The sequence below is a fragment of the Camelus bactrianus genome, chromosome 8, assembly GCF_048773025.1.
Source record: "Camelus bactrianus isolate YW-2024 breed Bactrian camel chromosome 8, ASM4877302v1, whole genome shotgun sequence".
NCBI classification, from domain to species: Eukaryota; Metazoa; Chordata; class Mammalia; order Artiodactyla; family Camelidae; genus Camelus; species Camelus bactrianus.
Window position 1 is genome coordinate 31022766 of NC_133546.1, and position 26455 is coordinate 31049220.

Here is a 26455-nt window from a genome sequence, read left to right on the forward strand (position 1 = left end):
CATAATGAAGCAGTTGACAGATCACTTTCAACTTCATGCAAAATTAAAAGAAAATTGCAGGGATGAGATGGTTGACAATTGAAAAGAAATACAATTGTGTCCAAGAAAAAGTAGAGGCCTCTTGCTGCAGGGTCCTTGGCCTGTGCCCAGGAAGGGGGCTGCTGGCTTGCTCAGCGGGCAATGCCATCTCAATTAAACCTCTCAATGTGAGTCCGCACGCAGTGATGCAGAACCACAGTGAGGGGACCACGCGTTCTATGGAAGCTTGAACATCTTTTTTCCCCCAAATTGTCACAAGTATTATTATTTAACACAGATATTTTCATCATATTTTTAAAAGAAACAGGATGAAATAATATGTGTGTAACTTAAGTAAGGCAAATTGATATACTATTAACCCTTTTCTTTTTTGTTTCAGTTTTTGATAAAATAACTAATGATTCTTTTATTTAAAATTATATTTTATACTTGAACATAAAGTTTGAAGATATGGATAACTACTATTTATTTCCTCATCACTTTTTGCATCATAGTCTTTGGGCTAGAGGTTCTGTTATATAGTTTTGCCTTCTCAAGGGACATCTGTCAAAAAGATGACATGGTTGTCTTTGATGGAAACAGATTTAATGGGTTCATTACTGAAGCATGATGAAGTTATTCATTCTTTCATTCAATAGATTAATTTTAAGGAAACATTTACTTTATGACATTGTGCTTGAATCCATGATGAAAGCAAAGAGACCTGGCATAATTCTTGTTTTCACAAAATGTATAATTCCCTTGGAAGAGAGAAAGCATTCTAAAAGCCCAACAGATATTCACATTAGAGTATTAACTTTAACAGGAGAGTAACATCAGAAACCACAGGCATGATGATGAGCTTGATTAATTGTTTTAGATAATATTTTCAATACAGTGTTTAAGATGTCAGGAAGGTATGGGTGACATTTTTGAAAAAAGATCCCTTAAATGGTTATAATAATCAAACTTGTGAATGCTTTAAGAAAAATGTTTCAGAATGTCTTTAAAATGTATGTTTCTGATGTACTTCATTCCTTGATGAACCAGAGAAACAAATTATGCTTTATTTTAGAAAATGCACACAAAAATGCATTCTCCATGTATATAAAAGAAAAAGAAGGAATGAGATGGAACTGCCAAACCTCAGTTGCTGAGGACTAACTACATTTTAATGATTTTCTTAAGGCCCTTCCCTTATGGTGTAAATTTTTTTTAAACAAATACACAAACATCTTACATGCTAGTGAAGTTCAATAACTTTAATTATTGAAGTATAATTATTTGACTACTTATATTTGATTTATTTATGAGCATTTATTAGTAGATGACTAGATATACAGTTTTACATTCAAGACAAATTATAATTTCAGAAAAATCCAAAAATTAACTATTTAATTTCATTAAATTAAACCCAATTTTGAAGAATTCATAGTAAAGTACCTTGTATTAGGTGCTCAGATAGTTTGGACTTACCAAATTCTTTTTTTCTATTAGCAAAAGACTCGCAAAAATGTTCCAAGAAAGCATTAGAGTATATTAGAATATTATAAAATGCTGACGTTTGATAGTGACATTTGGTTGCTGGAAACATCCCTAAGGAGATAGATATAGATATAGATATAGATATAGAAGATAAATAAACAGCAAAACTTCTTAAACAACTCTCCCTTTAGCTTTACATTCAAACCAAGAATTCTTGGTATTTTCAGCCCTAGTGTTTAATGATGTATTCAAAACTTCACTTGTAGAGAAAGATTTTGCATTTACATGTGAAAATGAGTGGGTAGACTCCAGGGATTTCATTTATGTTCAGCAACATTATATATCCTTTTGTAAAAATCTGTTAGATTTTTTTTTTCTGTTTTTCTGATTTTAGGGCTGCTTTTATTTCTAGTTAGATGTTTTCCCTAGTATCCAACACACATATTCTCCAAGAACCTGAAAATGGGCCGAGTAACTCAGAAAATATGCTTTTTTTTAAGAAAAAGTTATTTAACTTGACATTTTGAAAATTATAAATGAATGTTTTTACTTTCCACCTGGAGAGCAGATGATGGATAAATAGCCATAGGAGACAGGTAATCCAGTTTTGGGGGAGAAAAAACTTATTCCCAAACTTCTCCAGGCCTTTATCCCTGTAAGTGATAATGTTAGTAGATCATGAGCATGGAATTGTAATGAAATTAATACCCGCATTTTATGCATAAAGTGTGCCAGGTATTTTTTTAAGCGCTTTAGAGTAGCATCTTATTTTATTCTCATCACTGTTCTTTGAGGTAGGTTCTATTTTTTCCACAGTTTGTGGATTTGACAATGATGCATATAGATGGTAAATAACTTGCACTTTAGTAAGCGGAAATCTGATTCCACAGTCCATTCTCTTTAATCTATTTCATACACGTATTTGGTCTATTCACAAAGGCAGCTCTCTGCGCTCCTATTGTGGCTACATTCAGTAACTTAAGAAATAAATATACCACATACAGAAACACACAGAGGCTAGTAAATGGTCTTGTGACACTTGTTCTAGGTCACTAAAATAAACAGGCTAGTATAAATACAAGCAGTGCCCAAAGGTACTTGGCCCCCAGAATCAGCGAGCGTGATTGACAGTAAACTCTTGGTAAACAATACTAATGCTGGCTCTAATTAAATAACTAATTCTTTAGGTCTCCATGCAAATGAAAAATGTGTTTAATATGCATATAATGACAGCATCTGTTCTACAGTGGACCCTAAAATAAGATCAATTGTTTATAAATTAAACTCAATCTATGTAGAACATCTAATTTTTAAGTTGAAATATCAAATGATCTAAGATACCAAAAGTATTCTTCCTGTGCTTTGAAAATAACATCCTTTGACTTCAGGGATTTTTTTTTTCTGTCTTGATGAGGTTTATTTTGATATTTAATGTTCAAAGCCCTTAGATTTCATAACAATTCCTTTAGGGTAAAATTGCTTAAAGTTAACATATCCATTGCTTTCCTATTCTATGCTTAGCGCTGAATAAGAAATAAGTGAAGTAGTAAATATGTTTTCTTGCCCTGAAGAAACTTGCTCTCTAGCTGAGAAAACAAGAAAAATACTTGATAGATCAAAAAACAATGAAAGACAGTTCAGAATGAGTATCATTAAAGCAGCCTGATATTCATGAGAAATTTTTAAAATACTTTTCAAGTTTCCGACATTAAATATACACTTACCTTCTGTCAAAGATATTCCACCTTAGTTTCGCAAAGGTCTGCAATAACCTTTTCCCTCCTGTCACTTGATTTCTCCTAGTAATTTGATACTTTTGTTATTCAAATTGAAATCTTTACTTTGCTTTTTAAGCATGAAAACATGGTAACGCTATTTCTAGAGGAAGCATGTTGGTCAATAGTTTTAATTTCGTTTTATAACTAAATTCAGACACAGAATTTTTAAAGTTGCCTTCAATCAGCAAAAATTTATAGCTCATTAATTATGTCACAGGAACTTACTGACTGCAGAGGATCAAAGGTCCATTCATTCATTCATTCATTCACTCATCAACACAAATATTTATTGAACGATGATTATGTACAAAGTATTTTAGTATGAAAAGACAGGAAATAATAAAGGTAAATAAAATATAAATGATATTATATGGCAGTAGGTGCTTGGGAAAAAATGAAGCAGTAAACAAACATTGGATTTTAAGTAAAATGGCCAAGGAAAGCTTCACTAAGAAGGTGACATTTGAATAAAGCAGGAGTTAGTGAGACAAATGGCTATCTGGGAGGACATTCAAGGCAGAGAGAAGAGGAAGTCAAAGTCCCTTCCAGAGGCAAGAATATTCCTGGCTAATTGTGAGGTGTCTACTGAATCGATTACACCGAGTAGTGGGAGATGAGGCCAGACCAGGAGCAAGGTTTGGGGGAGGGGAGGTGGCTAGGAGAAAGTGCAGGACCCAAAAGCCCATTGAGATGACTGACTCCCACTCTTACTCTGACCTAGGTTGAGTAGGTCACTGGATGGTTCTTCAGGGTCCCTCTAACAACTCTGTGAAAGAGGAGCAAAAGAGGAAGCAGGGGTTCATTCCAGTGTAGTTTGGAGACAGTTTAACTCATTGCAGCCCCAGGTGATTAGTGGCTTAGATCAAAGAAATAGCAATTGTGGAAGTAGTGATCAGTGGCCTGATTCTAAACATGTGCTGCAGAGACAAAGGCTAGAACTGACAATGAAAGTGATGTGAGGTGTAAGGTGACTCCAAGGGTTTTGGCCTCAATATCTAGATACGGTGTTATTTTACTGAGATGGGGAAGACTGCTGGAGGCACTGAGAGGAGAGACTTGTATAAAGTATTTGATGATAAATAAGCTGTGGAATAGCAGTAGCTCAGTTTTGCAGATTCTGTCTGAGATGCCCATTAGACAATCCAGTTGAGATGTGTGGTAGGCAATAGGATATATGAATCTGGAGTTCATGGGGAGATCCAGCCAGAGATTAATATTCAAAAGTGTTTACCTTTCCCCTAAACACTTTGCTCCTCCTTGCAGGAATGAAGACAGTGATGGAGAAAAACTGAAAGTGTGGGTGGAAGTTCTTCCCTGTCTGAAAGGGTGGCAAGGATTCTCTTCAACCCTGGTCTCTCTCCCTCCCTCCCTTTCTTTCTTTCTTTTCTTTCTTTCTTTCTTTCCTCCCTCTCTTTCCTCTCTTTCTTTCTCTATCTCTTTCTTTCTTTCTTTTTCTTTCCTTCCTTCCTCCTTCTCTCCCTCCTTCCTTCCTCCCTTTCTTTTGTTTTTTCCTTGAAGGCCCTTCACATTCACTCCCTTCACAGTGAAAACACCTAGTCATCCTTTCAAAAATGGCTTGATTGTTACTACTGTGGTGAAAGAACTTACTGTTCCTTTCATCAGAGTTTTAAATTTTCATTTACCTCTTTGGTCTAATAGTGCCTTATTCTTAGGACATTAAAATACAGTTTACCTGTGTGTGGGCCTGTACCTTCACCACATTGTGAGTTGTGTGAGGAAAAGTGTAAGATCTTATTTATTTTTTTATCCTAAGAAACTAGTCTGACCCACTTGTATTTACTTGCTAATTATTTGTTAAAGTTATTTGTTTTAGTAGGAGTTGATTTTGGAGTTTATTCTATATTTTAAAAATTGGCTATGGCAAACATATTAAATGATTAATTATTTTAACATTTATTTATTTAGCATTATTTATTTCTTTACATTTTTCTATATTTTAAAGAATTTTATAATGTAAGTACATTTACTTACATGATCAGAAAACTGGATTCATCAATGTGAAGCTATAAATATATACCAAGCATATCCTTAATATCTGTGTCATACATATTTTGCTCAAGTTTACCTTGGTCCAGTGTCACTCTCATTCATATCCAGATTGAGTTCTTGGGGTTTACTAATCTCTTTATGAGCAGCCAGTTCTCTTGAATTAAAAACAGCTGAGTTCTTAACCAGATTTTTGGCATTGATGTTCTGTCAGGATTTGGCAGGTGCTCTGGTTGGCTGAGCAGGCCCGTAGATGTGAGTTTTGGTGTATTTGTGGGAGAGGGTGAGCTACAAGCATCCTTCTACTCCACCATCTTGCTTCTGTCTCTGTACTCTATTTCTATATAGGACATAGTTTCTGATTTCAAGTTTCCATAATAATATAGAAAACTAGAACACACAGACACACAGAATGAATGAAAGATAATGGATTAAATGCCTTAGTATGGGTACCAGTAAAAGTTTCTGAGAATTAAAGATCACTTATCACTTTGTCACGCTTCCTGGGGCAAGCTTTCACTGGGGGGTAGTATATTTCTAACTGGACACTGAACTACTTCAGTAGGGAGAGCTGCAGAGGGAAAGTATTCTAAATAGATGGAATGGAATGGACAATGACATATGTTGCACAGTTCTACTGATTTTGGTGTCTGATGAGTAGATCTGATGAGTAGATTGGCTTGAGTGCAGGGAACTAGGAGAAGTATATGATATAAAGTTGTATTAGGAAATTATATACACTTTATATTAGGAGATCTTTGCATCATAGGACAAGGTTGTTTTGTTTTGCGTGGGTTTTTTGTTTTTGTTTTGTTTTTTTCTTAACTCTATTTGTTTAGCCTACCTAGGAAACCTCCAACAATGTTTTTTATGTATTTAACTTACCATATCCTATTCTTTAAATTGAAGTGTGGTTGATGTACAATATTACATGTTACAGGTATACAATATAGTGATTCACAATTTTTAAATGTTATACTCCATTTATAGTGATTATAAAATATTAGCTATATTCGCCGTGTTGTAAAATACATCCTTGTAGCTTGTTTTATACCTGATAGTTTGTACCTCTTAATCCTCCAACAGTGATTTGAATAGACCAGTTATGTAATTAGAAATGCAATTTGGAAGATCTGGATAAAGAATGCACTGGAAAGTTCAGATGAAAGAAAGGCCCTGAATTTAAAGAGAGGGACAAAGAGATGCCATAGATCTTATGAGATGATGTGGTAAACAGATTTGGGAACTGATGTGGGGCTATGTGAGAAATAGAGGAATCAGTGAAATTGTCAAGGTTTTAGTCTAGGTACTAAAGCCTTTAATAGAAGCAGGAAGTTTAGAATGAGACACTCAGGAAAGGAAGATGGTGGATCCTGTTTTAAATGTATTGTATTTGAGCATCCAAATGGAAATCTCCAGGCAGATGAAATTCAGAGTCAGCAAGAGACAGTTTGTAACTGATCATATGAACTTGCATACAGAAAGAATGTGATTACTAAAGTAGCTTATGCACAGAACACAGAATAATTCCTAGTGCTTTTACACCTTTACACACTTTCTCTTTCATTTGCTATTTGTGAATATCTGGAAATTAGGAACTTTCGTAATACTTCTAAATGTAGCCTTACTAGAACTTATTTTGCAATCTCCTATGTTGTCATTTCTATATGTTGTTACCACTTTATGCTATTCTATGGAATCATTTGAAAATATTAGCAAAATTCAATAGAAAATATCTTTATCAACTATCTTGCATAAAGTAATGACAAATAAGTTACATTTTATTTTTACAATTTAAGGGGATTTCATTTTTTTCAAGGCAAATATAAAATGCAGTGGAATATTTGCCTAACCCTATAAACTGGCTCAAGGCAGTCCATGCTCTAAAACGAATTGTTGAATACCTTTTCAAAGGTAAGGAAACAAATTCTTCAGGATGCACATCAAGATGAATCACCTTTGACTTATTTCTGCTTTATGTGTCATCATACATAAGACTTATGCAGATCTAGGACATACTCAATTAGAATAATGAAAGATATTTCACAAAGGAATAAAAGTGAAATAATATTTAACAAAGCTGTAATAGAATATTAAAAGAGAAAAGTAAGATTTTGATGGAAAATATTGCTCCCCATCCCCATCCCTGGCATTTGTTGAGTGTGTATAATTCCACTGATTTTTTTTTTCTGGAAAATCTCAGACCTTAACATAATAGACATAAAATATACAGCAGTTCCTTAAAAGTTTTTTTAGGGTAGGAATATTCATAAGGCATATTTGGATATGAAGTTTATAGTCACTAGGTTATTTGCTAACATTAAAATAATTATATTTATTTTTCTAGTAATTAAAAAAAATTAACCTCATTCCTTTATGTTAAAAGAGATCATGAATCTTCAGTTTTAATATAGGCACAGATTTTCCAGGTGGAAGTTAAGGAGTTCATTATTTTTATCTCTATCAGTTTCCTACTTTACAAATGAGCCGAAGCAATTAATTCTTGCAAGTCTCTAATTATAGCGTTAGGCAGATTTCCTTGTGGTTTTGTAATTCTTTGTGTCGCATTTTCACTGTGTTTACTGTCTCAGCTTGATGGCTGTTGACATGCTGATTCATTCTTAGTGGACTAGATAGGTTTTGTTCATCTGGAGGAATGAGTATAAAGAGGTCACACCTTATAATCACACTGGCATTTCTAGTGTGTGTAGGCCATATATCTCCTTTTAATTTAATCTCAGAAAGATGTACAGGGATTTCTGCAGCTAAGCTGTACAAATCGATAAAATTTATAATCAAGGCTGTCTAATCTCCGAGACTAATATAAAACTTCACAACTATTGATTACATGTGAAGGATCTGCTAGCTGTTAATCACGCAGGAAGGCATAGAATAAATGGTGGCTTCAGAAAAGGAAATGGACAAATAGCCATCACCCCACAGTCCTCAGCTGTCTTTCTGTTCCTCTGAAGCAAGCATGTTACTGGACAGTTGGTTTTATGAACTCAAATGATGTGTTAAAGTGGACCAGTAGCCATGAATCACTTTCAAAATTTGTATTACTATAGCTGTTTTTAAAATATAATTTAGAAATTTTCTCTGTTTTCTTCGGCAATGTGATCCAAAGCCAATTAGTCTATTTTATAAGTTTCCAGAAGTAATGAAAGAAGGACCTACGTTGATGTATTAAAATCATAATCTTTGTAAGGAGCAAAATGAGCCATACATACTAGGAAAATCATTATGATGTAATTGTTGTCTTTATTTTGGGAGGATTGTGGGGAGGCTTCATGTCATAAGATAACCTCACTTACAGTGGGCCCTTTAACCTTTCATTAACTAATACACTTTATAATAATTTCCCTAGTTTGAATTGACCGATTCATTCAAGGACAGATGTAAGATGTTTACAAGGGAGTTATGTCATTGAGGAAAACATGTACTATTTCTACATCTAAGCAGCATTACAAGGGTCTGAATGAAAATATATATGTAAATGTCTTTTTTCTGTTAGACCTATCCACTCAAAAATAACTTATTTACTTTTATATATATACATACAAACTTACATTGATATAAAAAATTAAAATAGTTTAATAAATATATTGCAGTGATGGAGTAGGGCACTAGAAAATGACTCAATTGTTATAGCTTAGAATAAAATATTGACATGTCTTATCACTCATAGAATTATTAGTCCAGCATTTAATATATTAGTATCCGTGGGAGCACAGTGAAGAAATGAACCTGCCCTCAAAGAGCATACAGGAAGTGAAGACAAAAACACATTCATTTAAAGCCATTTACCACAGTATCCGGTACATACCAAGTCCTTAATAAACAGCTCCTGTTAGTACAAAAAAGAACACTAATAAGCATGTAGAGGTGCTCAGCACAACCCATTAGTAGAGAAATAAAATTTGTAAAGTACCGTTCTATGGTGAGATGAGTGATACAGTCTTCACACAAATGTTAAGGTAATTTACCAAGTGAAGTAAGGGAAGAGATTATGTCAAATTGCTGAGCAACAATTAACCACAAAATCTCACCAGTGGCAGAAAGCAGGCGTGTGTTCCTCACACTTCTGGAATGGTTGTCTGAGAGCCTCTGATGAGCTTGGCAGGCTAACAGATCTGTTGGTGGACTGGCTGTTGGCTGATCTAGACTGACCTTTGCTGGTACAACTAGGTGGCTAACTGAGCTCTGCTCCACATGTATCTCTTATTCCAGAAGTGGTGGTGGAGGTGTAAGAGCCCACAGGACCTCATAGGACTTTTTGAGATACAGGCTGAGAATTTGTGCACCACCACTTTTGCCTCATTCTGTTGACTAAAAGCAAGTCACAGGGCAAGACCAAATTTAAAAAAAAAAATGAAAATGGGAGTCTAGACTCCACTTCTTTGGTATAAAGAATTGTAAAGTCACATGGACAACAGCATGGTTACAAGGAGAGGCGAAGAATTGGCGCCATCACACAGTTGAGTTATTAAGTTCTATTTTCCTTAGCTCATGAACTTCAGACACATTAAAATTAGTTGCTTTATTCAGAAAATAAAATTCCTAAGCATATACTATGGGCCAACTACTTTGCTTGGCATACAAAATACTTGTCTCATTTTTAAAAACAACCTAAGTGTGTCATATTTCTTCTTTTTTAGGGCTGAAGAAGGCATTAAAAATTCCCTCCTAGAGTTTTGTTATTGCTATATACAACTCCTCTACGGTCATATACTGTATATTACAAAGTGGTGTTTTCCGTATTTTTTAGGATAATATACAAATCACTCTATTTTTTGTGTCTGATTAATGCTGTTGCTAAGTAAACATTTTTATGAAAAATAAAGCTTGTTTGTACAGTAGGAGATTATTCTCTTATTTTTTTCCTTCTATAAATTTAAAAAAAAATGCCTTTATTTTATACTTTTTCCAAGTATAGATAGTTATCTATAGAAAGTATAACACATATATGAATATGTAATATCAGAGATGAAGTGCATTGACTGACTATAATTCCATGTTTCTTCTAACATAGTTAATATTATTACATAAAAATTTAAGAGAAAAACATTAAAGAGTCTCTAAATTTTCAATTCCCCATATTTTGAGAATTAGGTTTCATAAGACATTCAGTAGGACTTATCTATTGGAAAAATGGTTATTTTTGTCTTTTTTTCCATGTCACTTTGGTATTACGTTCTTTTAAAAATCAAACAATTTCCTTAGCATTATTGTAGAGAGGATGCAAATGTTATTAGAATTATCTGATGAACTTCAGTCAGACTCTTGAGAGCAGTGGAGATGATATATTTTGGTTTAATTTGATGATGTCCTCAGTATTGTTCTGATGGTACTCGGTAAATATTACTGTGACTCTGCAGGAGAGCTGAATGAGCCACGCACCCCCTGTCATTCTGTATCCCCTGAGTCCAAGCATGTCATTTGAACAACACAGCCAGTAAGCCAAAAGAGCTGACAGTTGGTTTGTGATTATTCCTGGACCTGAGGCTCCCTCATGTTACAGTACTAATCAAGTCATCTCACCAACTTATCATTAACTCAATCTGACCTGTGGGAGCAGAGATGAAATCTTTTTGGCAAGACTAATGATGCCATAAGATTGAAAAGATGTGCAGTGTAAAACCTTGATTATCCTCAGTCATTTCCATGAGGAAAAGAATAAAAAATGCAAAGCATCAATAGAGAAAAGTAAAGACAATGTCTTCCAAAGACCTTAAGTTTTTCCTCCCCCAAGGTATGCCAATGTTTTCTTCCTTTTTTTAAATTCACCTTTGTTCAGAAATTTCATCTCAATTATTTTTCATTTTACACTAACAAATATTTTATCTGGCAGTCAGGAAATTCACTTTTTCTTGCATTTGTTTTGATAAATGAAATGGAAATTGTGCTTTGCAGTCAGCTTTTAGGATTCCTGATGAAAAGGCAGCCAGGAGCACGAAGCTCCCTGTCATGCTTCAGTGTTCTTAGTTTGTGACATCTTTGACAAGATTTCCTTTTCTTCTTGGCATGAGCTTTGGGACATCTTCTGTTTCTCTCTGACTGACAGCTGGATAATAAGTTTTATCATTAAAAACTGATTCTAGGGAAATGTGATCCCTGCCCTTGATTCTCTTCTAGCTGCTAAAGCTTTTATTTTCACAACGCTTTCAGAATAACTAGAGATTATTGCTACAAAAGGACCTGGATATTGACCTGTCATGTCACATGTTGTTTAGCAAATTCCAAAAAATTGAATTCCCTTTTATCTGTTATCTAGAACCACTTATTAACCCATCTTGTTGAGAGGTGTCAAAGTCAACAGATCTGTCTATTCATGTTGCCTTAGTTTTTCTTAATATTCAGAAAATTATTACATAGTTCTTCATTCTATCCTAACCAAGTTGGGTTAAATATTTGACACAGATACTATTAAAGGCATATATCCCATTCTTGATTCTGTTTAGAATTTAAGTAAGAAGTAATATGTACTTCTGTATTTACCTGCTAATTGTGTATTACTGGTCATAGATTTGATATATAAATTTTCTGCTATTTCCTTTTATTTCTTCTTGATTTCATGTGGCCTTTCACACTCCAACAACTAGGAAATAGGTGAATAATAAAAGGAAAATGAAATGGGAAAAGTTAATAAACCTGGCTGATCAACATTTGGAAGGAAATACAAGGACAACCACCTAATACTGACAATTCTCAATACATCCTAGGATTATTGGAAGTCAGTGAATTGAAGAGAGTGTTATGCCAGTTTGGTTGCACATCTTTCTGCAGGGCACTTAATAAAAGAAAAGATTCATCAGCCAAAAAGTAGAATCAAAAATGAGTAGACATTGCTTAAAGTTTCAGTTATTTTACCTGCTTCCTAATGTTCTCTCTACCCACTACTCCCACCCACTCTTCTCCACGTATATCACCTGTGGCCTTAAACCTTCTTAATTTCTCTGCTGGTGTCCTCAGTTTTTATGTTATAGATTTCACCTAGTCTGAATCCACTGATTGATGATTTAAGAGGAAAGTTAGATTAGAGTGTGTCTGAAAACACAGATTTTTGAAAAGTAGAATGACCTAGAATGTTTGACTTCGTGGTTTTTCTTTTACCACTTTAACTTTAAGCTGTTATTAACTCACCAGTGTCCAACCTGTAGCTACTTCCATTGTCTATTGAAGTCACACTCCTTCTTAGCCCTTTATTCTCCTTGACACATTGCAGTCCTTGGATTTCTCTACCTCTAGTGTCTGCACACTTGACAGACCTCCAAATTAATTTTTCTAAAGTAGCTAATTGATTATGTTAATTTCCTGCTCAGTTAATTTCCATATGCTGTTAGATCAAGTTACCTCTTACCATGACATCCAAATTTTTCTATTCTTTTCCCAATTTTTCCTACATAATCTCCTATAAAATAACTTGGGATTATATATTTTTTCCAATTGTGTTCTGCATACTTATTCATCTTGTTTCCTCTGCTTTTGTATTACTTATCCAAACTGTGTCTGGAGATCTTCTTGCCTTGCCCATTGAGACCCACTATAAATATCTCCTCCATTTGACAGGTGGAAGTTGTTTCTCCCTCTTGAATTCCATTCCTAAATGGAATAAAATACTATTCCTACAGTATTTTATTCCATTTATATACCATTTATATCATGCTGTTTTAATTATTTTTATTTTTTTCTTAGTTTACCACCTTCACTAAATAAATGTTAAGCTCCTCAAGGCCCATTATTGTTTTATTCTTTATAGAATCCTCCACAGTGTCTGGTATCACATACTTTATATATTAAGCAACCTATTATCCTACACGTTATGTAATAGGCAATCTATTTTTGTTTCATAGTAGATGGACAGCTTGTTCAAAATATTTCAGCATGATCCTTTGCTGCATGAAGGTCACTTCCTTGCTGTATTTCTTCCCAAGTTTCTTCCAAAATTTTGCCCCACAACATTTGTTTAATAAACATATGTATGGAATACCTAATAAAAATTTGAAAATGGAAAGTAAAAAATTGGGAAGAAGAAAGGGCATTTAATAAATTTTCAAACACTTGCCAGATAGTGCATTGATGAATGTGATCCCCATTGTTGTATCATCTTTCTGATGACTTGTGTTGTTTATTATAAATACTGTTTACTGTGATGCCTCTGTGTGCCATTCACCATGCCAGGCCATTTCTTTAAATTATTTAATCCTTAAAACAGCACTTATGCCAAGCTTTATATAACATAGTGAGTCAGAAGCAATATACTACTTCCAGTTATTCTATGTCAGTTTAAGTAATTATTCCAATTTTAAGTTAAAATTTTAATTTATGCATTCATATCCATATGAAATACAATACAGTTATTGATGGGGCACAGGAATAATGGGTCAGGGTGAGAAATTTAGGTAATTGCATTGTTGAATTCTCTGATAGACTTTTCTTTGAATGAATTTCATAGAAGTAGAAATATCAAGTACTTGCTCTTCATATTCTGATATAAATCTATGTGTACGTGGTTGTCAGCCCATGTCAGACCTAATAGACCTCAGAGGCTTTGCGTAGCAGAGTGACAATGATATGTGTGTATATACATATATGTGTGTCCATGCATGAACACATATGTGTGTATAATATACATGTTTATACAGCTGAGAATGTCCCACCTCAATAAAAACTGGGAAAAAAAACTAAGCACATGTCACTTGAGAATAAGTGTAATTAGACAGTGGCTTCCTCTGAGTTGCTGCAGATGCCTTTGAGCTCAAAATAATTGAGTTTTTACTTTGGATGTATTTCTGTGCATGGTTATGTGTGTTTACTTTGTTATATGTATGTGTTGGAATACTGCCCTAGATGACTTATATTTTAAGTCACTATTTTAATGATAACAATACAGTTTTCAGCATTTATTCAAGCCATTGTGAAAAATGTGGATTTGAAATACAATATTGACCTTGTAGGAAGATTCTTTGCCTCCTAGAAAAACATTTGTTTTTTCACAAATCTGTTTTTTATACCAGTTAATAAAATATTGACTATTGATATTATGATTGTGGTATATACACACATGTATAGGATTTATAAAGTTATACTTTCCAGATTTTTAAAAATCTGGTGTCAAATTCAAAAAAATCATTGCCTAGTTTTTAAATATAATTTATATGAGTGTCAAGGTAAATAGCATTTAAATACATTAAAACAAAATTCTCGCTGAAAGTGAACGCTGTGTTTTTTTACATACTGTATAATAAATTTGTATTTTGCCAACACTTAAAAATGTAAGAATTGAGGATGTTGAGCTACTCTGTCTTCTTTCACAGTGTCTAGGTATGCTTTTGTTTTAAAAATTAATTTTTTTCATATATGAGAATAAAAGAGTAGGGGATAGTGAGTCACTCCTGCTTTTGACAGTGAGTCCCTCAGAATGCACACATTTGCATCTCTTCTTGTTCTTCCAAGCCTAGAGAAACACCAGGTTCGTGTAAACCTTGCCCTAGCTCTAGGGCGACTCAGGACGTCAGTCAGTTCTAACAGGTAGTCAGCTAGCTGCAGCAGCTGCGCAGAAACTGAGTAGCACGTGCATCCCCTGTTTTCAGTGCTCCATGAAGGGGTTGAATAAAGGAAGCCAGAAGACAAAGGAAATTGGATATAATGAGATTAGTTAGGAGAAGGAATTTTCTATTTATTTTTATAATTATTTAAGTTTATAAATAGAGAAATTAATTTTAAAAATTATTTTATGATTAGCTTAAGAGAAAATGTAGACATATAGTCAGTAATATAACAGGCAGACTGAAGAGGCTTTTCTTAAGGCTTGCAGTCTATAAAGTGTTAAATAGCTCTTTTCTTTACTATTTTGCATTTCCATTTTTTAAAGAAGCTTCTAAATTTGCTGTTCAGAAATGTAGTCTCTATGATGACTGTACCCTAAAGTCATGTGTACACTCTAAATCACTGCTATGAATATCCAATTTTTTATTTTTTGTTCTTTTTTTTTTTGAGTTTTATTGGTTTTACAGTCTCTACTCACCTCTAAAGTTACTTAGGGACATTTTTCCCCCATTCCTATCAATGAAGTTATGTCATACATCTGTAACACAGATGCTTTTTTTAATTTTATTTCATTTTATTTTTTGATATATTCATACCCCCTTTACTCATTTCTCTAACACTCCATCCCCTCTGGCAACTGCCGATCTATTCTCTATAAATAATCTATGAGCTTTTTTTTTTTTTTATTTATTTTTATTTTTAAGACCCCATGCATAAGAGAGATTATATGCTATTTGTTTCTCTGTCGGATTTATTTCATTTAGCATAATGCTCTGGAGGTCTATCCATGTTGTTGCAAATGTCAAAATTTCATACTTTTCCATGGCTTAATCGTATTCCATTGCATATATACATTTATATAACACATTTTCCTCCATTCATCTCTCAATGGACACTTGAGTTGTTTCCTTATAAATAATACTGCAGTGAACATGGGGTTGCATATATCTTTTCAAGTTAGTGTTTTTATTTTCTCCAGATAAATACCCAGAAGTGGAATTGCTGGATCATATGGTAGTTCTATCTTTGTTTGAGAAAACTTCATAGTGTTTTCCATAGGGGCTACACCGATTTACATTCCCACCAATAGTGCATAAGGATCCCTTTCTCCACATCCTCATCAACACTTATTTCTTGTCATTTTGATGATAGCTGTTCTGATAGATGTGCAGTGATATCTTGTGCTTTTGGTTTGCATTTCCCTGATAACTGCTAATGCTGAACATCTTTTCATGTACCTGTTAGCCATCTGTATGTCTTCTTTGGAAAAATGCCTATTTGGATCTTCTTCCCATTTTTTAATCAGCTTGTTTGTTTGTTGCTACTGAGTTATAGGAGTTCTTTATATATTTTGGATATTAACTCCTTATAAGATACATGATTTGCAAATATTTTCTCCCATTCAGTGGGTTATGTTTTCATTTTGTTCATGGTTTCCTTTGCTGTGCAGAAGCTTTTTAGTATGATGTAGTCCCACATACTTATTTTTGCTTTTGTTACCTTTGCTTTTGGTGTCAGATTCAAAAAAATCATTGCCTAGACCTGTGTCGTGGAGCTTACTGCCTGTTTTTGTTGTTGTTGTGTTGTTGTTGTTTGTTTTTTTAAGGAGTTTTATGGTTTTAGGTCTTACTTTCAGATCTCTAATCCATTTTGAGTTAATTTTTGTATATGATGTAAAATAGTGGTTATGTTTCATTCTTTCGCACATGGACTGTTCAGTTTTCCCAACACCATTTAATGAAGAGACAGCTCTTTCCCTATTGTGTATTCTTAACTCTTTGTCATAAGTTAATTGTCCATATATGTATGTATTTATTTCTGGGCTCTCTGTTTTGTTCCATTGATCTATATGTCTGTTTTAATACAAATATCATACTGTTTTAATTATTATATCTTTGTAATATAGTTTGAAATCAGGGTATGTGATGCCTCCAGCTTTGTTCTTCCTTTTCAAAATTGCTTTGGCTATTTGGGTTTTTCTGTGATTCTGTACACATTTTAGGATTATTTGTTTTATTTCTTTGAAAAATGTCATTGCAATTTTGATAAAGTTGCATTGAATCTGTAGATTGCTGTGGGTAGTATAGCCATTTTAACAATACTGACTCCTCTAATCTGTGAGCGCTGAGTATCTTTGATTTGTATCTTCTTCAGTTTCTTGTATGCTTTTCTGATGCTTTTACAGTTATATTAGAATGCACGGTAAGTGCAAATTGAATACTGGAATAAAATGAAAAGATGGATGAGAGAGAGTGATCAGTTGGAAACAGAAATTTGTAAAGGGATAAAATGTCAGAGTCAAAATGAGGGGTATGTGAAAACAAGTATAACTACTAGAGCTAAAAAATTAAAACAGAGGAATAAATATTTATTGGTGTTTTCTCTCATTGCTGTATGGAATATTTTCATTCATATACATTAAGTATTTTCTGGGGAAATCTTCTCATTCTAGACACTTTTAAAACAAAGTATGGACTAACTGTAACATGGTGGTTCAGTTCTATGTGATTGCCAGCTCTCAGGCAGCAAAATCACAGTTTATCAGTGAATTTTAGAATGATCCTACTACAAGTGCCTGGCCAGCTTGTGGGCAGTGGTGCCAAAGGCTGTGTTTTCATTCTAACTAGACTGAAATGGAAGTGTCATCACCTCACTCTTGTGCTTGGTAGGGAAAATATTAACATAGTGCTAAACGTATACAGAGATTTTTTAAATAATTAGAAAGCCAAATCTTTCTTCCAGCCTACGTACAGTGTTTTAAGATAAATACTGAAACAAAAGTGCTAAAATAGGGGGAATGGGTATTATAAACAATCAGAAGACCAGTAGACAGCATTTAAAACCTAAGCTTTGGATTCTACAAAAGATTAATTTGCATATATACATATATATATATACATACATATATATGTGTGTGTGTGTGTGTGTGTATGTATATATATATATATAGTTTTCAGGTTTTAAATTTAAAGGCCACCAGAGTGTATTTCAGATCACACATTAAATACATTGAAGTGGAATCCCAATTCGGGCTTGCCATCTGTGTGCCATGCTGATTATTTTTACACAACTAAGATTTTAAACTCAAAAATGAAAATTTATAAAACCACCCACATTGGACTTTTTTGTATTACTTATTTTTCCTCATCTATTTTCCTACTGATTTCTATTTTGCAAAAGCATTAACTATCCTTAGTGAGTTAATGGGGGTACCAACAAGGTCTTGACCTTGGCCTCAACTTTAATCTCTTTGTCAAATCAGTATATTAAAGTTTTGCTGTGTATTGTTTTGCTTACTGTGTAGACTTTGCCATGGCCATGACTTTCATAGAGTAATTATTTTGATTAAGTTAGATGATTAAAGTTAGTTTTGCATGAGGAAAGTATACACTTGGGAAGCATTGATGGATGGACTCCAGTCTTCAGAGTGTTTAGTTCTGCCAGCATTTTCCAGTTGAATGGAAACTCACCTCCCAGTTTGGTTTGGATGACACTGAATGGATTGTCAGACCTAAGTGTTTCCTAGAGAAGGATAAAAAGAGATCAAGAAGGAGAGATGACAATGCGGATATCCACATATTTCTTGCAACTTTTCTCGGATATTTTTCTGCTTTGATGAGCAACATCATTACCGAAATAATAAATGTTAATTAATATCTGCGTCACTTTTGTAAATGATAGTTTAGTGTTACAATTAGACTGATTAGTATACAGCATAGCTTGGTGACATGACAAATCATAGAGCAGAACGTGTTGACTCTTATCCATTATGATATATTAGCTAATTCACTTGCTCAATAATGACAAAAGACAGGGAATTGGGCAGTAACAAGAGAAACAACTACAAAAGCATTGTGGCCACATTGGCAGGTTTTTATTTTTCTGCCATGTTCCTGAGTGCCATGGATTGTTGACATTTTACATTTCATTTCTTTTCCCATTGGTAAATCATAGCCCCTGATGGAAACATTCAAGAATAAGATTATGAGTAAATAAAAAAAATGAAAATAAAAGATGACTTCCAGATTTTCCTAGGTTTACACATGCCTATGTCATGCTCAGTGTTATATTTTTTCACAATTAATTCATGGTGAAGTTGACGGCTCTCTGTGTCTTTGATTTATTTTTCAGAACCTATGCGAACCCCAAAGACTTTAAAGATTGCTGAGATACAGGCAAGACGCATTGCCGTGGACTGGGAATCCTTGGGTTACAACATCACTCGTTGCCACACTTTTAATGTCACTATCTGCTACCATTACTTCCGTGGTCACAATGAGAGCAAGGCAGACTGCTTGGACATGGACCCCAAAGCCCCTCAGCATGTTGTGAACCATCTGCCACCTTATACAAACGTCAGTCTCAAGATGATCCTAACCAATCCAGAAGGCAGGAAAGAGAGTGAAGAAACAATTATTCAAACTGATGAAGATGGTATGTTCATACTTATTATTTTAATGAGGGGAGGTTATATGACAAGAATTACATACTTGCTTACAGTTTTACCTACAGTATGCAAAATTGTATTGGATTCTGAATCTGCTAAATACTCTTAACAAGGTTAACTTAGTAAGAGTTTTAACAAAAAGCTTAATATTCTTCAGGGTAGTATCAAATATTAGATGAAGTGTTCCCCACCTGTTTTCTGTTTTTATACAGTGTTAAAGTAGCAACTACACTTAGGGTCTAAATAAAGTTTTTATCAAATGTTCAAAAATAATTTTCACTGTTCATGGCATAACATCAGTTACCTATTGGTGAAATGCACTTAGTTAAAAATTTAGTATTTTGCATTTTACAGACCAATAGTAATAGATTTCACTTTTCCTTAAGATTTGAAAGTAGTATTATTTACCTATTCTATTCATTTTTATTTTTAAAACTTTTTTATTGAGTTATAGTCATTTTACAATGTTGTGTCAAATTCCAGTGTAGAGCACAATTTTTCAGTTATACGTGAACATATATATATTCATTGTCCTTTTTTTTTCTCTGTAAGCTACCATAAGATCTTGTATATATTCCCCTGTGCTATACAGTATAATCTTGTTTATCTATTCTACATTTTGAAATCCCAGTCTGTCCTTTCCCACCCCCGACCCCCTTGGCAACCACAAGTTTGTATTCTATGTCTATGAGTCTGTTTCTGTTCTGTATTTATGTTTTGTTTTGTTTTGTTTTTTTAGATTCCACATGTAAGCGATCTCATATGTTATTTTTCTTTCTTTTTCTTCCTGGCTTACTTCACTTCGAGTGACATTCTCCAGGAACATCCATGTTGCTGCAAATGGCATTATGTTGTCAGTTTTTATGGCTGAACAGTATTCCATTGTATAAATATACCACATCTTCTTTATCCAGTCATCCTTTGATGGACATTTAGGCTGTTTCCATGTCTTGGCTATTGTAAATAGTGCTGCTATGAACATTGGGGTGCAGGTGTCACTTTGAAGTAGGGTTCCTTCTGGATATATGCCCAGGAGTGGGATTCCTGGGTTATATGGTAAGTCTATTCCTAGTCTTTTGAGGCATCTCCATACTGTTTTCCACAGTGGCTGCAGCAAACTGCATTCCCACCAGCAGTGTAGGAGGGTTCCCTTTTCTCCACAGCCTCTCCAGAATTTGTCATTTGTGGACTTTTGAATGATGGCAGTCTGACTGGTGTGAGGTGATACCTCACTGTAGTTTTGATTTGCATTTCTCTGCTAATTAGTGTATTCTATTCATTTTTAGATGGTTTTTATGGAAGTATAAATATAAAAGGAATCCAAAGTTTATATTTTTAAATCTAATTAAAGATCCTTACCAGATATTGGCAAGCTATCATCTTTTATCCATCTTATTACCACCCAAGTAATTGAGTTATAACTTGCCCAATTTCTATGCATATTACTTCTAAATTATTAAATAATAAGAAAATATTTATATTATCATTTGCACATACCTCCTATAGCACTATAGTATGTCATTAATGTGAATACATCTTCTGATTCAAGAATGTATCCTAGACAAAAATGTGTAAAAATGATAATCTAATAATAACAATAATGTATTATTTCAATGTAAGGCATTTCATTTTCAAAATTTCCTTTTATGAATGAAAGCATGTGGGGGAGAAAAAAAAAAGTGTTCTATATCGTGAATTGAGGCAAAGCTGAACTGGGAGTCAGGAATCATGAGTTTTCAGTCCTGGCTCTAATAACTCTGTAACCTTAGCAAATCCTTTCACCCCTCTAGTTCTATATTTCTCAGCTCCATATGAAAAGTTTAAATTAAATGATCTCTCAGGTTCCATCCCATTCTAAAGTTCTCCCTGAATAGCTTGTCAGGAGGGCTACACTTTATTTGGGTTTCAGAAAACAGGATGTATTTCATACTCAAGTGTTCCCAATTTCCAAGTTCTAAACTTGAAGCTTGGATTATATTTTGATGCCTACCAAGTATGAGATTGCCATAAAATAGGTAAAGATACCATAGTTTCTAGAAATTCTCCTTATCACTTCAGGCTTCCTCACTCGGGAAAGTAGAACTGATCTTGGATTGTTCTGCTGTTTTTGTTACAGTCAAGGGAAATGAAAGCTTTTTAACCTCATTTAGCTCAGATTTTGAAGGAAACAATAAAGTCTTAAAATTATGCACATTTGTAAAATTTCAAAGAATAAGCTTTAAGACTTATTCATGATAAGTGTGCTTTTGTCATCTTTGAGGTAATCAAACACAGTTAACTCAGCTATCATGTTTGAACTTGCACTTAAGCAAAGCATTAACATTATCTTAAAGAACAAACCCTGCTCTAATACATAAACACACAAACATGCACAGCACATGCTTATGAAGGAAAGAGTGGTTGAGTGTAGTTGTTTCATGAGTAGATTATCAAAATGGGAAGTCTAAGCTTGGATTCAAAAGCTCTGGGAAATCTCTATCTCATTTTATGAAGTGGGATAAACATTAAAATGTCTCTATTACACTAAACATTTTAAAGTATAGTTGATTTACAATATTGTGTTCATTTCAGGTATACAGCAAAATGATTCAGTTATTTTTTTCAGATCATATTCCATTATAGGTTATTACAAGATATTGAATATAGTTCCCTGTGCTATACAGTAATTCCTTGCTGCTTACCTATTGTATGTATAGTAGTTTGTATCTATTAATACCATACTCCTGATTTGTCCCTCCCTCCCTTCCTCTCCCCTTTAGTAACCGGGTTTGTTTTCTATTGTCTGTAAGTCTTTTTCTGTTCTGTGTGTAGATGCATTTGTATTGTTTTTAGATTCTACATGTAAGTGTTTTTATCATATTTGTCTTTCTCTCTCTGACTTACTTCACTAAGTGTCATATTCTGTAGGTCCATCCATGTTGCTGCAAATGGCAATATTTCATTCTTTTTTATGACTGGGTAATATTTCATTGTATATATATATACTACATCTTATTGAGTCAGTAGTCTGTTAACAGACACTTGGATTGCTTCCATGCCTTGGCTATCGTAAATAGTGCTGCTGTGAACATTGGGATGCATTTATCTTTTCAAATTAGAGTTCCCTCTGGATATATACCTAGAATTGGGATTGCTGGATCATAGAGTAAATCTATTTTTACTTTTTTATGGAACCTCCGTACTGTTTCCATAGTGGCTGCACCAATCTATATTCCCACCAACGGTGTCTGACGGTTCCCTTTTTTCCACACCCTCTGCAGCGTTTATTATTTGTAGACTTTTTGATGATGGCCATTCTGACCTGTGTGAGGTGATACTTCATTGTGGGTTTGATTTGCATTTCTCAAATAATTAGAATGTTGAGCATCTTTTCATGGGCCTGTTGGCCTTCTGGATGTCTTCTTTGGAAAAATGCCTGTTTAGGTCTTCTGCCCATTTTTTGATTGGGTTGTATTTTTTTATATTGAGTTGTATGAGTTGTTTGTATATTTTGGATATTAACCCCTTGTTGGTCACATTGTTTCCAAATATTTTCTCCCACTTCATAGGTTGTCTTTTAGTTTTGTTGATGATTTTCTTTGCTGTGCAAAAACTTTTAAGTTCGATTAGGTCCCATTTCTTCATTGTACATTAGACATTTTGTAACCCATGATTTTAGAGATAAGAATGTACTTACATGTTTTATTGCCTGCCATTAAAATTGAAAAAAAACCCACATGATTTCTTAATTGGTAATGTTAGACTCAGTTATGTGAGGTTTATGCTTCTCTAATCAATTGCTCCCCAACAATATAACGCAGTTTGATGGTATTCTTTGGTATGAGTTTTTAGTCTGCCTTTCTTTTCCATAAACCAAAGAATGCAGTCAGGCTTATATAATCTTTTTCATATTGCATTAAATTTTTAATATATTTTGGGGTACACATATGACTAGATTATTAATCAGGAAGTGAATTGCTGTGGAAGTTTAAATTATGTCCTAAGTTGATCAAACTCATGACTGTGATATTCATTTAATCTATAAATAGCTTTGTAAAAGTACAATGGCATTAACTCTGTTAGTCTGATTTCAATATTATTTCCTATCCTTGTTCTGTCTTAACCTTTGTTTTGAAAATTTTTTTACTGTTTGTAGTTATATTGAGTTGCATATTATTATTTCATAGTAACATGATGACGTACTTCCTACTACTATAAGGTTTTTTTTTAATATATGTAAGACTAAATGATTGAAATACAAGCTTTCTCTGAAGTATTTGCAAGTAATTCAGTCTTCAAATCTGCTCATTATGAGCTCCAGTTTCTACATAGTGTACTTGATGTGTCTCGGTGTCCCTGAAGGGAGGACAGAATATCTACATCACAATCTATTGTTGGAAGATCAATGGATTATGATGATCCAATTAAGTCAGTCTTATTAAATTATTGTTGCCCTATATACATAGAAAAATAATAAATTATCAACCACCTAATAAAAGAATATAATTTCATGAAAAGAATTCTGGGGATGTCCATAAATCATGAGAGCAAAGCTAGAATGGTTTCCCACCAGAACCCTAAGGTAGAATTTATACTTAATTTATTGCATACATTTTTTAGTGCATGGGTAGAATTTTTTGTATGAGACTTTGTTTTCATTTTTTATTCCAGCATTCACAAAAATCAATATTATGAGGTTAGCTCAGCAGAAAAGCCTGGTTTGGGGACATTTTTTGTCTAATACAAAGCTATTTTAAAATGTACATTTAATATATTTTAAAGGCTGTAATGCTTATTTAATGTAATCTTGCCCCACCCATTTTTCATTTTTCCTCTCTCTTCCATTTTGAGAGTTATATCTTAAGGGACTTTCTTATGTGCAAAAAAAAAAAATTTAGCTGAAACAGCTCTCAGATAAATTATAAGCAGGGGAATAAAAGTCAGCATTCTGTCTCCAGTAAAAGTTGTTGATGTGGAAATGTGAGGTGACATTTCCTGCAGTATGAAGACAGCCATGATGATGGTCTTAGTGACTTCATGTTGTATTCACACAAATCATATGTACATATAGATGTCATCTGTATATAGAATTGTCTTCCTTCAAATGTAGAAGGTTACGGAATGTAATTTGTGCCTACACCCCCTTCCCCTACCTGTTTTGTGTGTGTGTTTTGTTGTTCACCTAAGTGTAATTCTTTCTCTCCTCCACTATACCATTCCCAGTGCAAGATCAATAGTGTGGAACTCTCTTGGCCAAAACTTTCCCACAAACCTTTCCATAAGTGTATGAAGTGAATCTTTATGATAAAGTAGAACATGTATAAGAAGAACGGAGAAATACTCAAATTCTGGGAAGGCTGCTTTCTATTTCTACCTCTCTCTCAGCGCAGAATCATGCACACACATTTAAAACTATCCCTAGTTGTGATCAATCTGAAATATATCCATGCCAATTCATAGTATTTTTTGGACAAATCATGTTTGGTGAACACAGGTAGTGATTATAATGCCATCAAATAAATATTTACTCACTAATTGGGGCTTTACCTCCTCCTCCCCACAAAGCCACCTTCTATGAGAGATATGAAAAGGTGAAGAAATGCTTTCCCTTAATTACAGTTATGAGCTTGTGTCATTTGGGTGGAATGGAAACAACAGACACTCCCTTGGAAAACAAACTAATGCCCATGGTAGCCTCAGTAGATGCCACATTTCATGCACAGGAGCCATCATGGACCCTCTGCCTTGAAAACTGCATAACCTGTGCCAACTCTATGGACCTGGGGGTCAAGGGGAGTGGACATCTTTGGTTAACTTTTCCCCTGAGCCCTTAGTTGTCAGATAATGTGAACAATTCTTCTTGAGTTTAGTCCTAGCATCTCTTCTGTTTACTGTGGATTTCTTCCTTTATGAATTTATTATTAATGTGCCCAATTATGTTGGCCATCCCAGAGGTCATAACATCATTCATCGTCTCCTTGTAGATTAAAATAAATCTTACTCTTATGACATATCATTCAGAATTTCTTGATGCTGTTAGCCATGATGCAATGCATTTCCTTTGATCCAGTGATTTTTAATTTATTTCAATCCTTACAAAATTGCTGTATATTCTGAAACTACATTTCTAGATAATGTCATGTGTGAAGTTCACTGAAACGTTAGATTAAGGAAAAATATTAATTAAAAACCATACTTGCCCAATATTTGGGTTGGCATTTTCAAAAGAAAACATGTTTTTAAGCAAAATAGGGTGGATAGGATATATTTTTAAACATTAAGAGAACAAGAGAGTGGACATTTATGTAAATAAATAGCAACTAAATATTTAAATAAAATGTATAAAAAGAAAACACACAATAGCAAAAGCATCTTGCATCTTGTGTTTGTCAATAGAAGCTGAAACATCATTCATTGCTGCCACTGGGTGTTGTCAATTATATGACATTCGCAAATCAGAGCTAGAATGGTTTCTCAAAGTTTGTCATACCTGGGGACACTTCAGAATTACTTATGCTGATTGTTGAGTTCTAAATAAGTCTCATGTTATAAAATGGTTTGATTTTTAGCTTTGGAAAAGAGAATTTCATATAAAAGACTGAAGAAATGATATTTAAATCTATTCATCTTAGTTTTTTTTTAATTGTAATAATCAATGCTTTCTTTTTTTAAATTATAAAAATGTAAAAAAGTATAGCTATAAAAATCAGATTGACTATTAATGAGCATTTATTCCCATCAATTCAGTACTATATGGTTTAGCTTTTGAGTCTATGGAGTGTTCATTATTATTATAATTTATTATTTTATGAACTTTTTTATGGAGACACCTTAGGGGCTTATAATAATCTTCAAAAATCTTTCAGGGAAATCTTTCAGAGAAAGCTGTTCTTGAAAGAAATTACAAATGAGATCTTCATGTTATTAGAGGTATACAACAGAGAAAACTAGACTACACAATTTATTCAACTCTCTAAGGTGATAGAATATTCTTTTGAATAAAAATAACTTTGTAGTTGTACATAATCTGCATTAGAAGCTTATAAATTCCCATGTATTAAAGCCATAAAGCTGGTCATACAGATTATTTTCTTTTATTTTTATTTATTTTATTCATTTTTAATTTGTTTGTCTAACGTATATGTTTACTTTTTTGTTTCTGATATAAGGATATTTATAACCAAAAATGTGT

General features: G+C 33.6%; 1 protein-coding gene across 5 annotated transcripts in view; it reads left to right on the plus strand.

Moving 5' to 3' along the window:
• PTPRK (protein tyrosine phosphatase receptor type K) overlaps nt 1-26455 on the plus strand; it is a 510632-nt gene that overhangs the window by 375709 nt on the left and 108468 nt on the right. For all 5 annotated transcript variants that reach the window (XM_074368389.1, XM_074368386.1, XM_074368385.1 and 2 more), the window contains exon 8: nt 18969-19271. In XM_074368389.1, coding sequence (XP_074224490.1) covers nt 18969-19271 — 303 coding nt within the window. The remainder of the gene's footprint in view (nt 1-18968; nt 19272-26455) is intronic.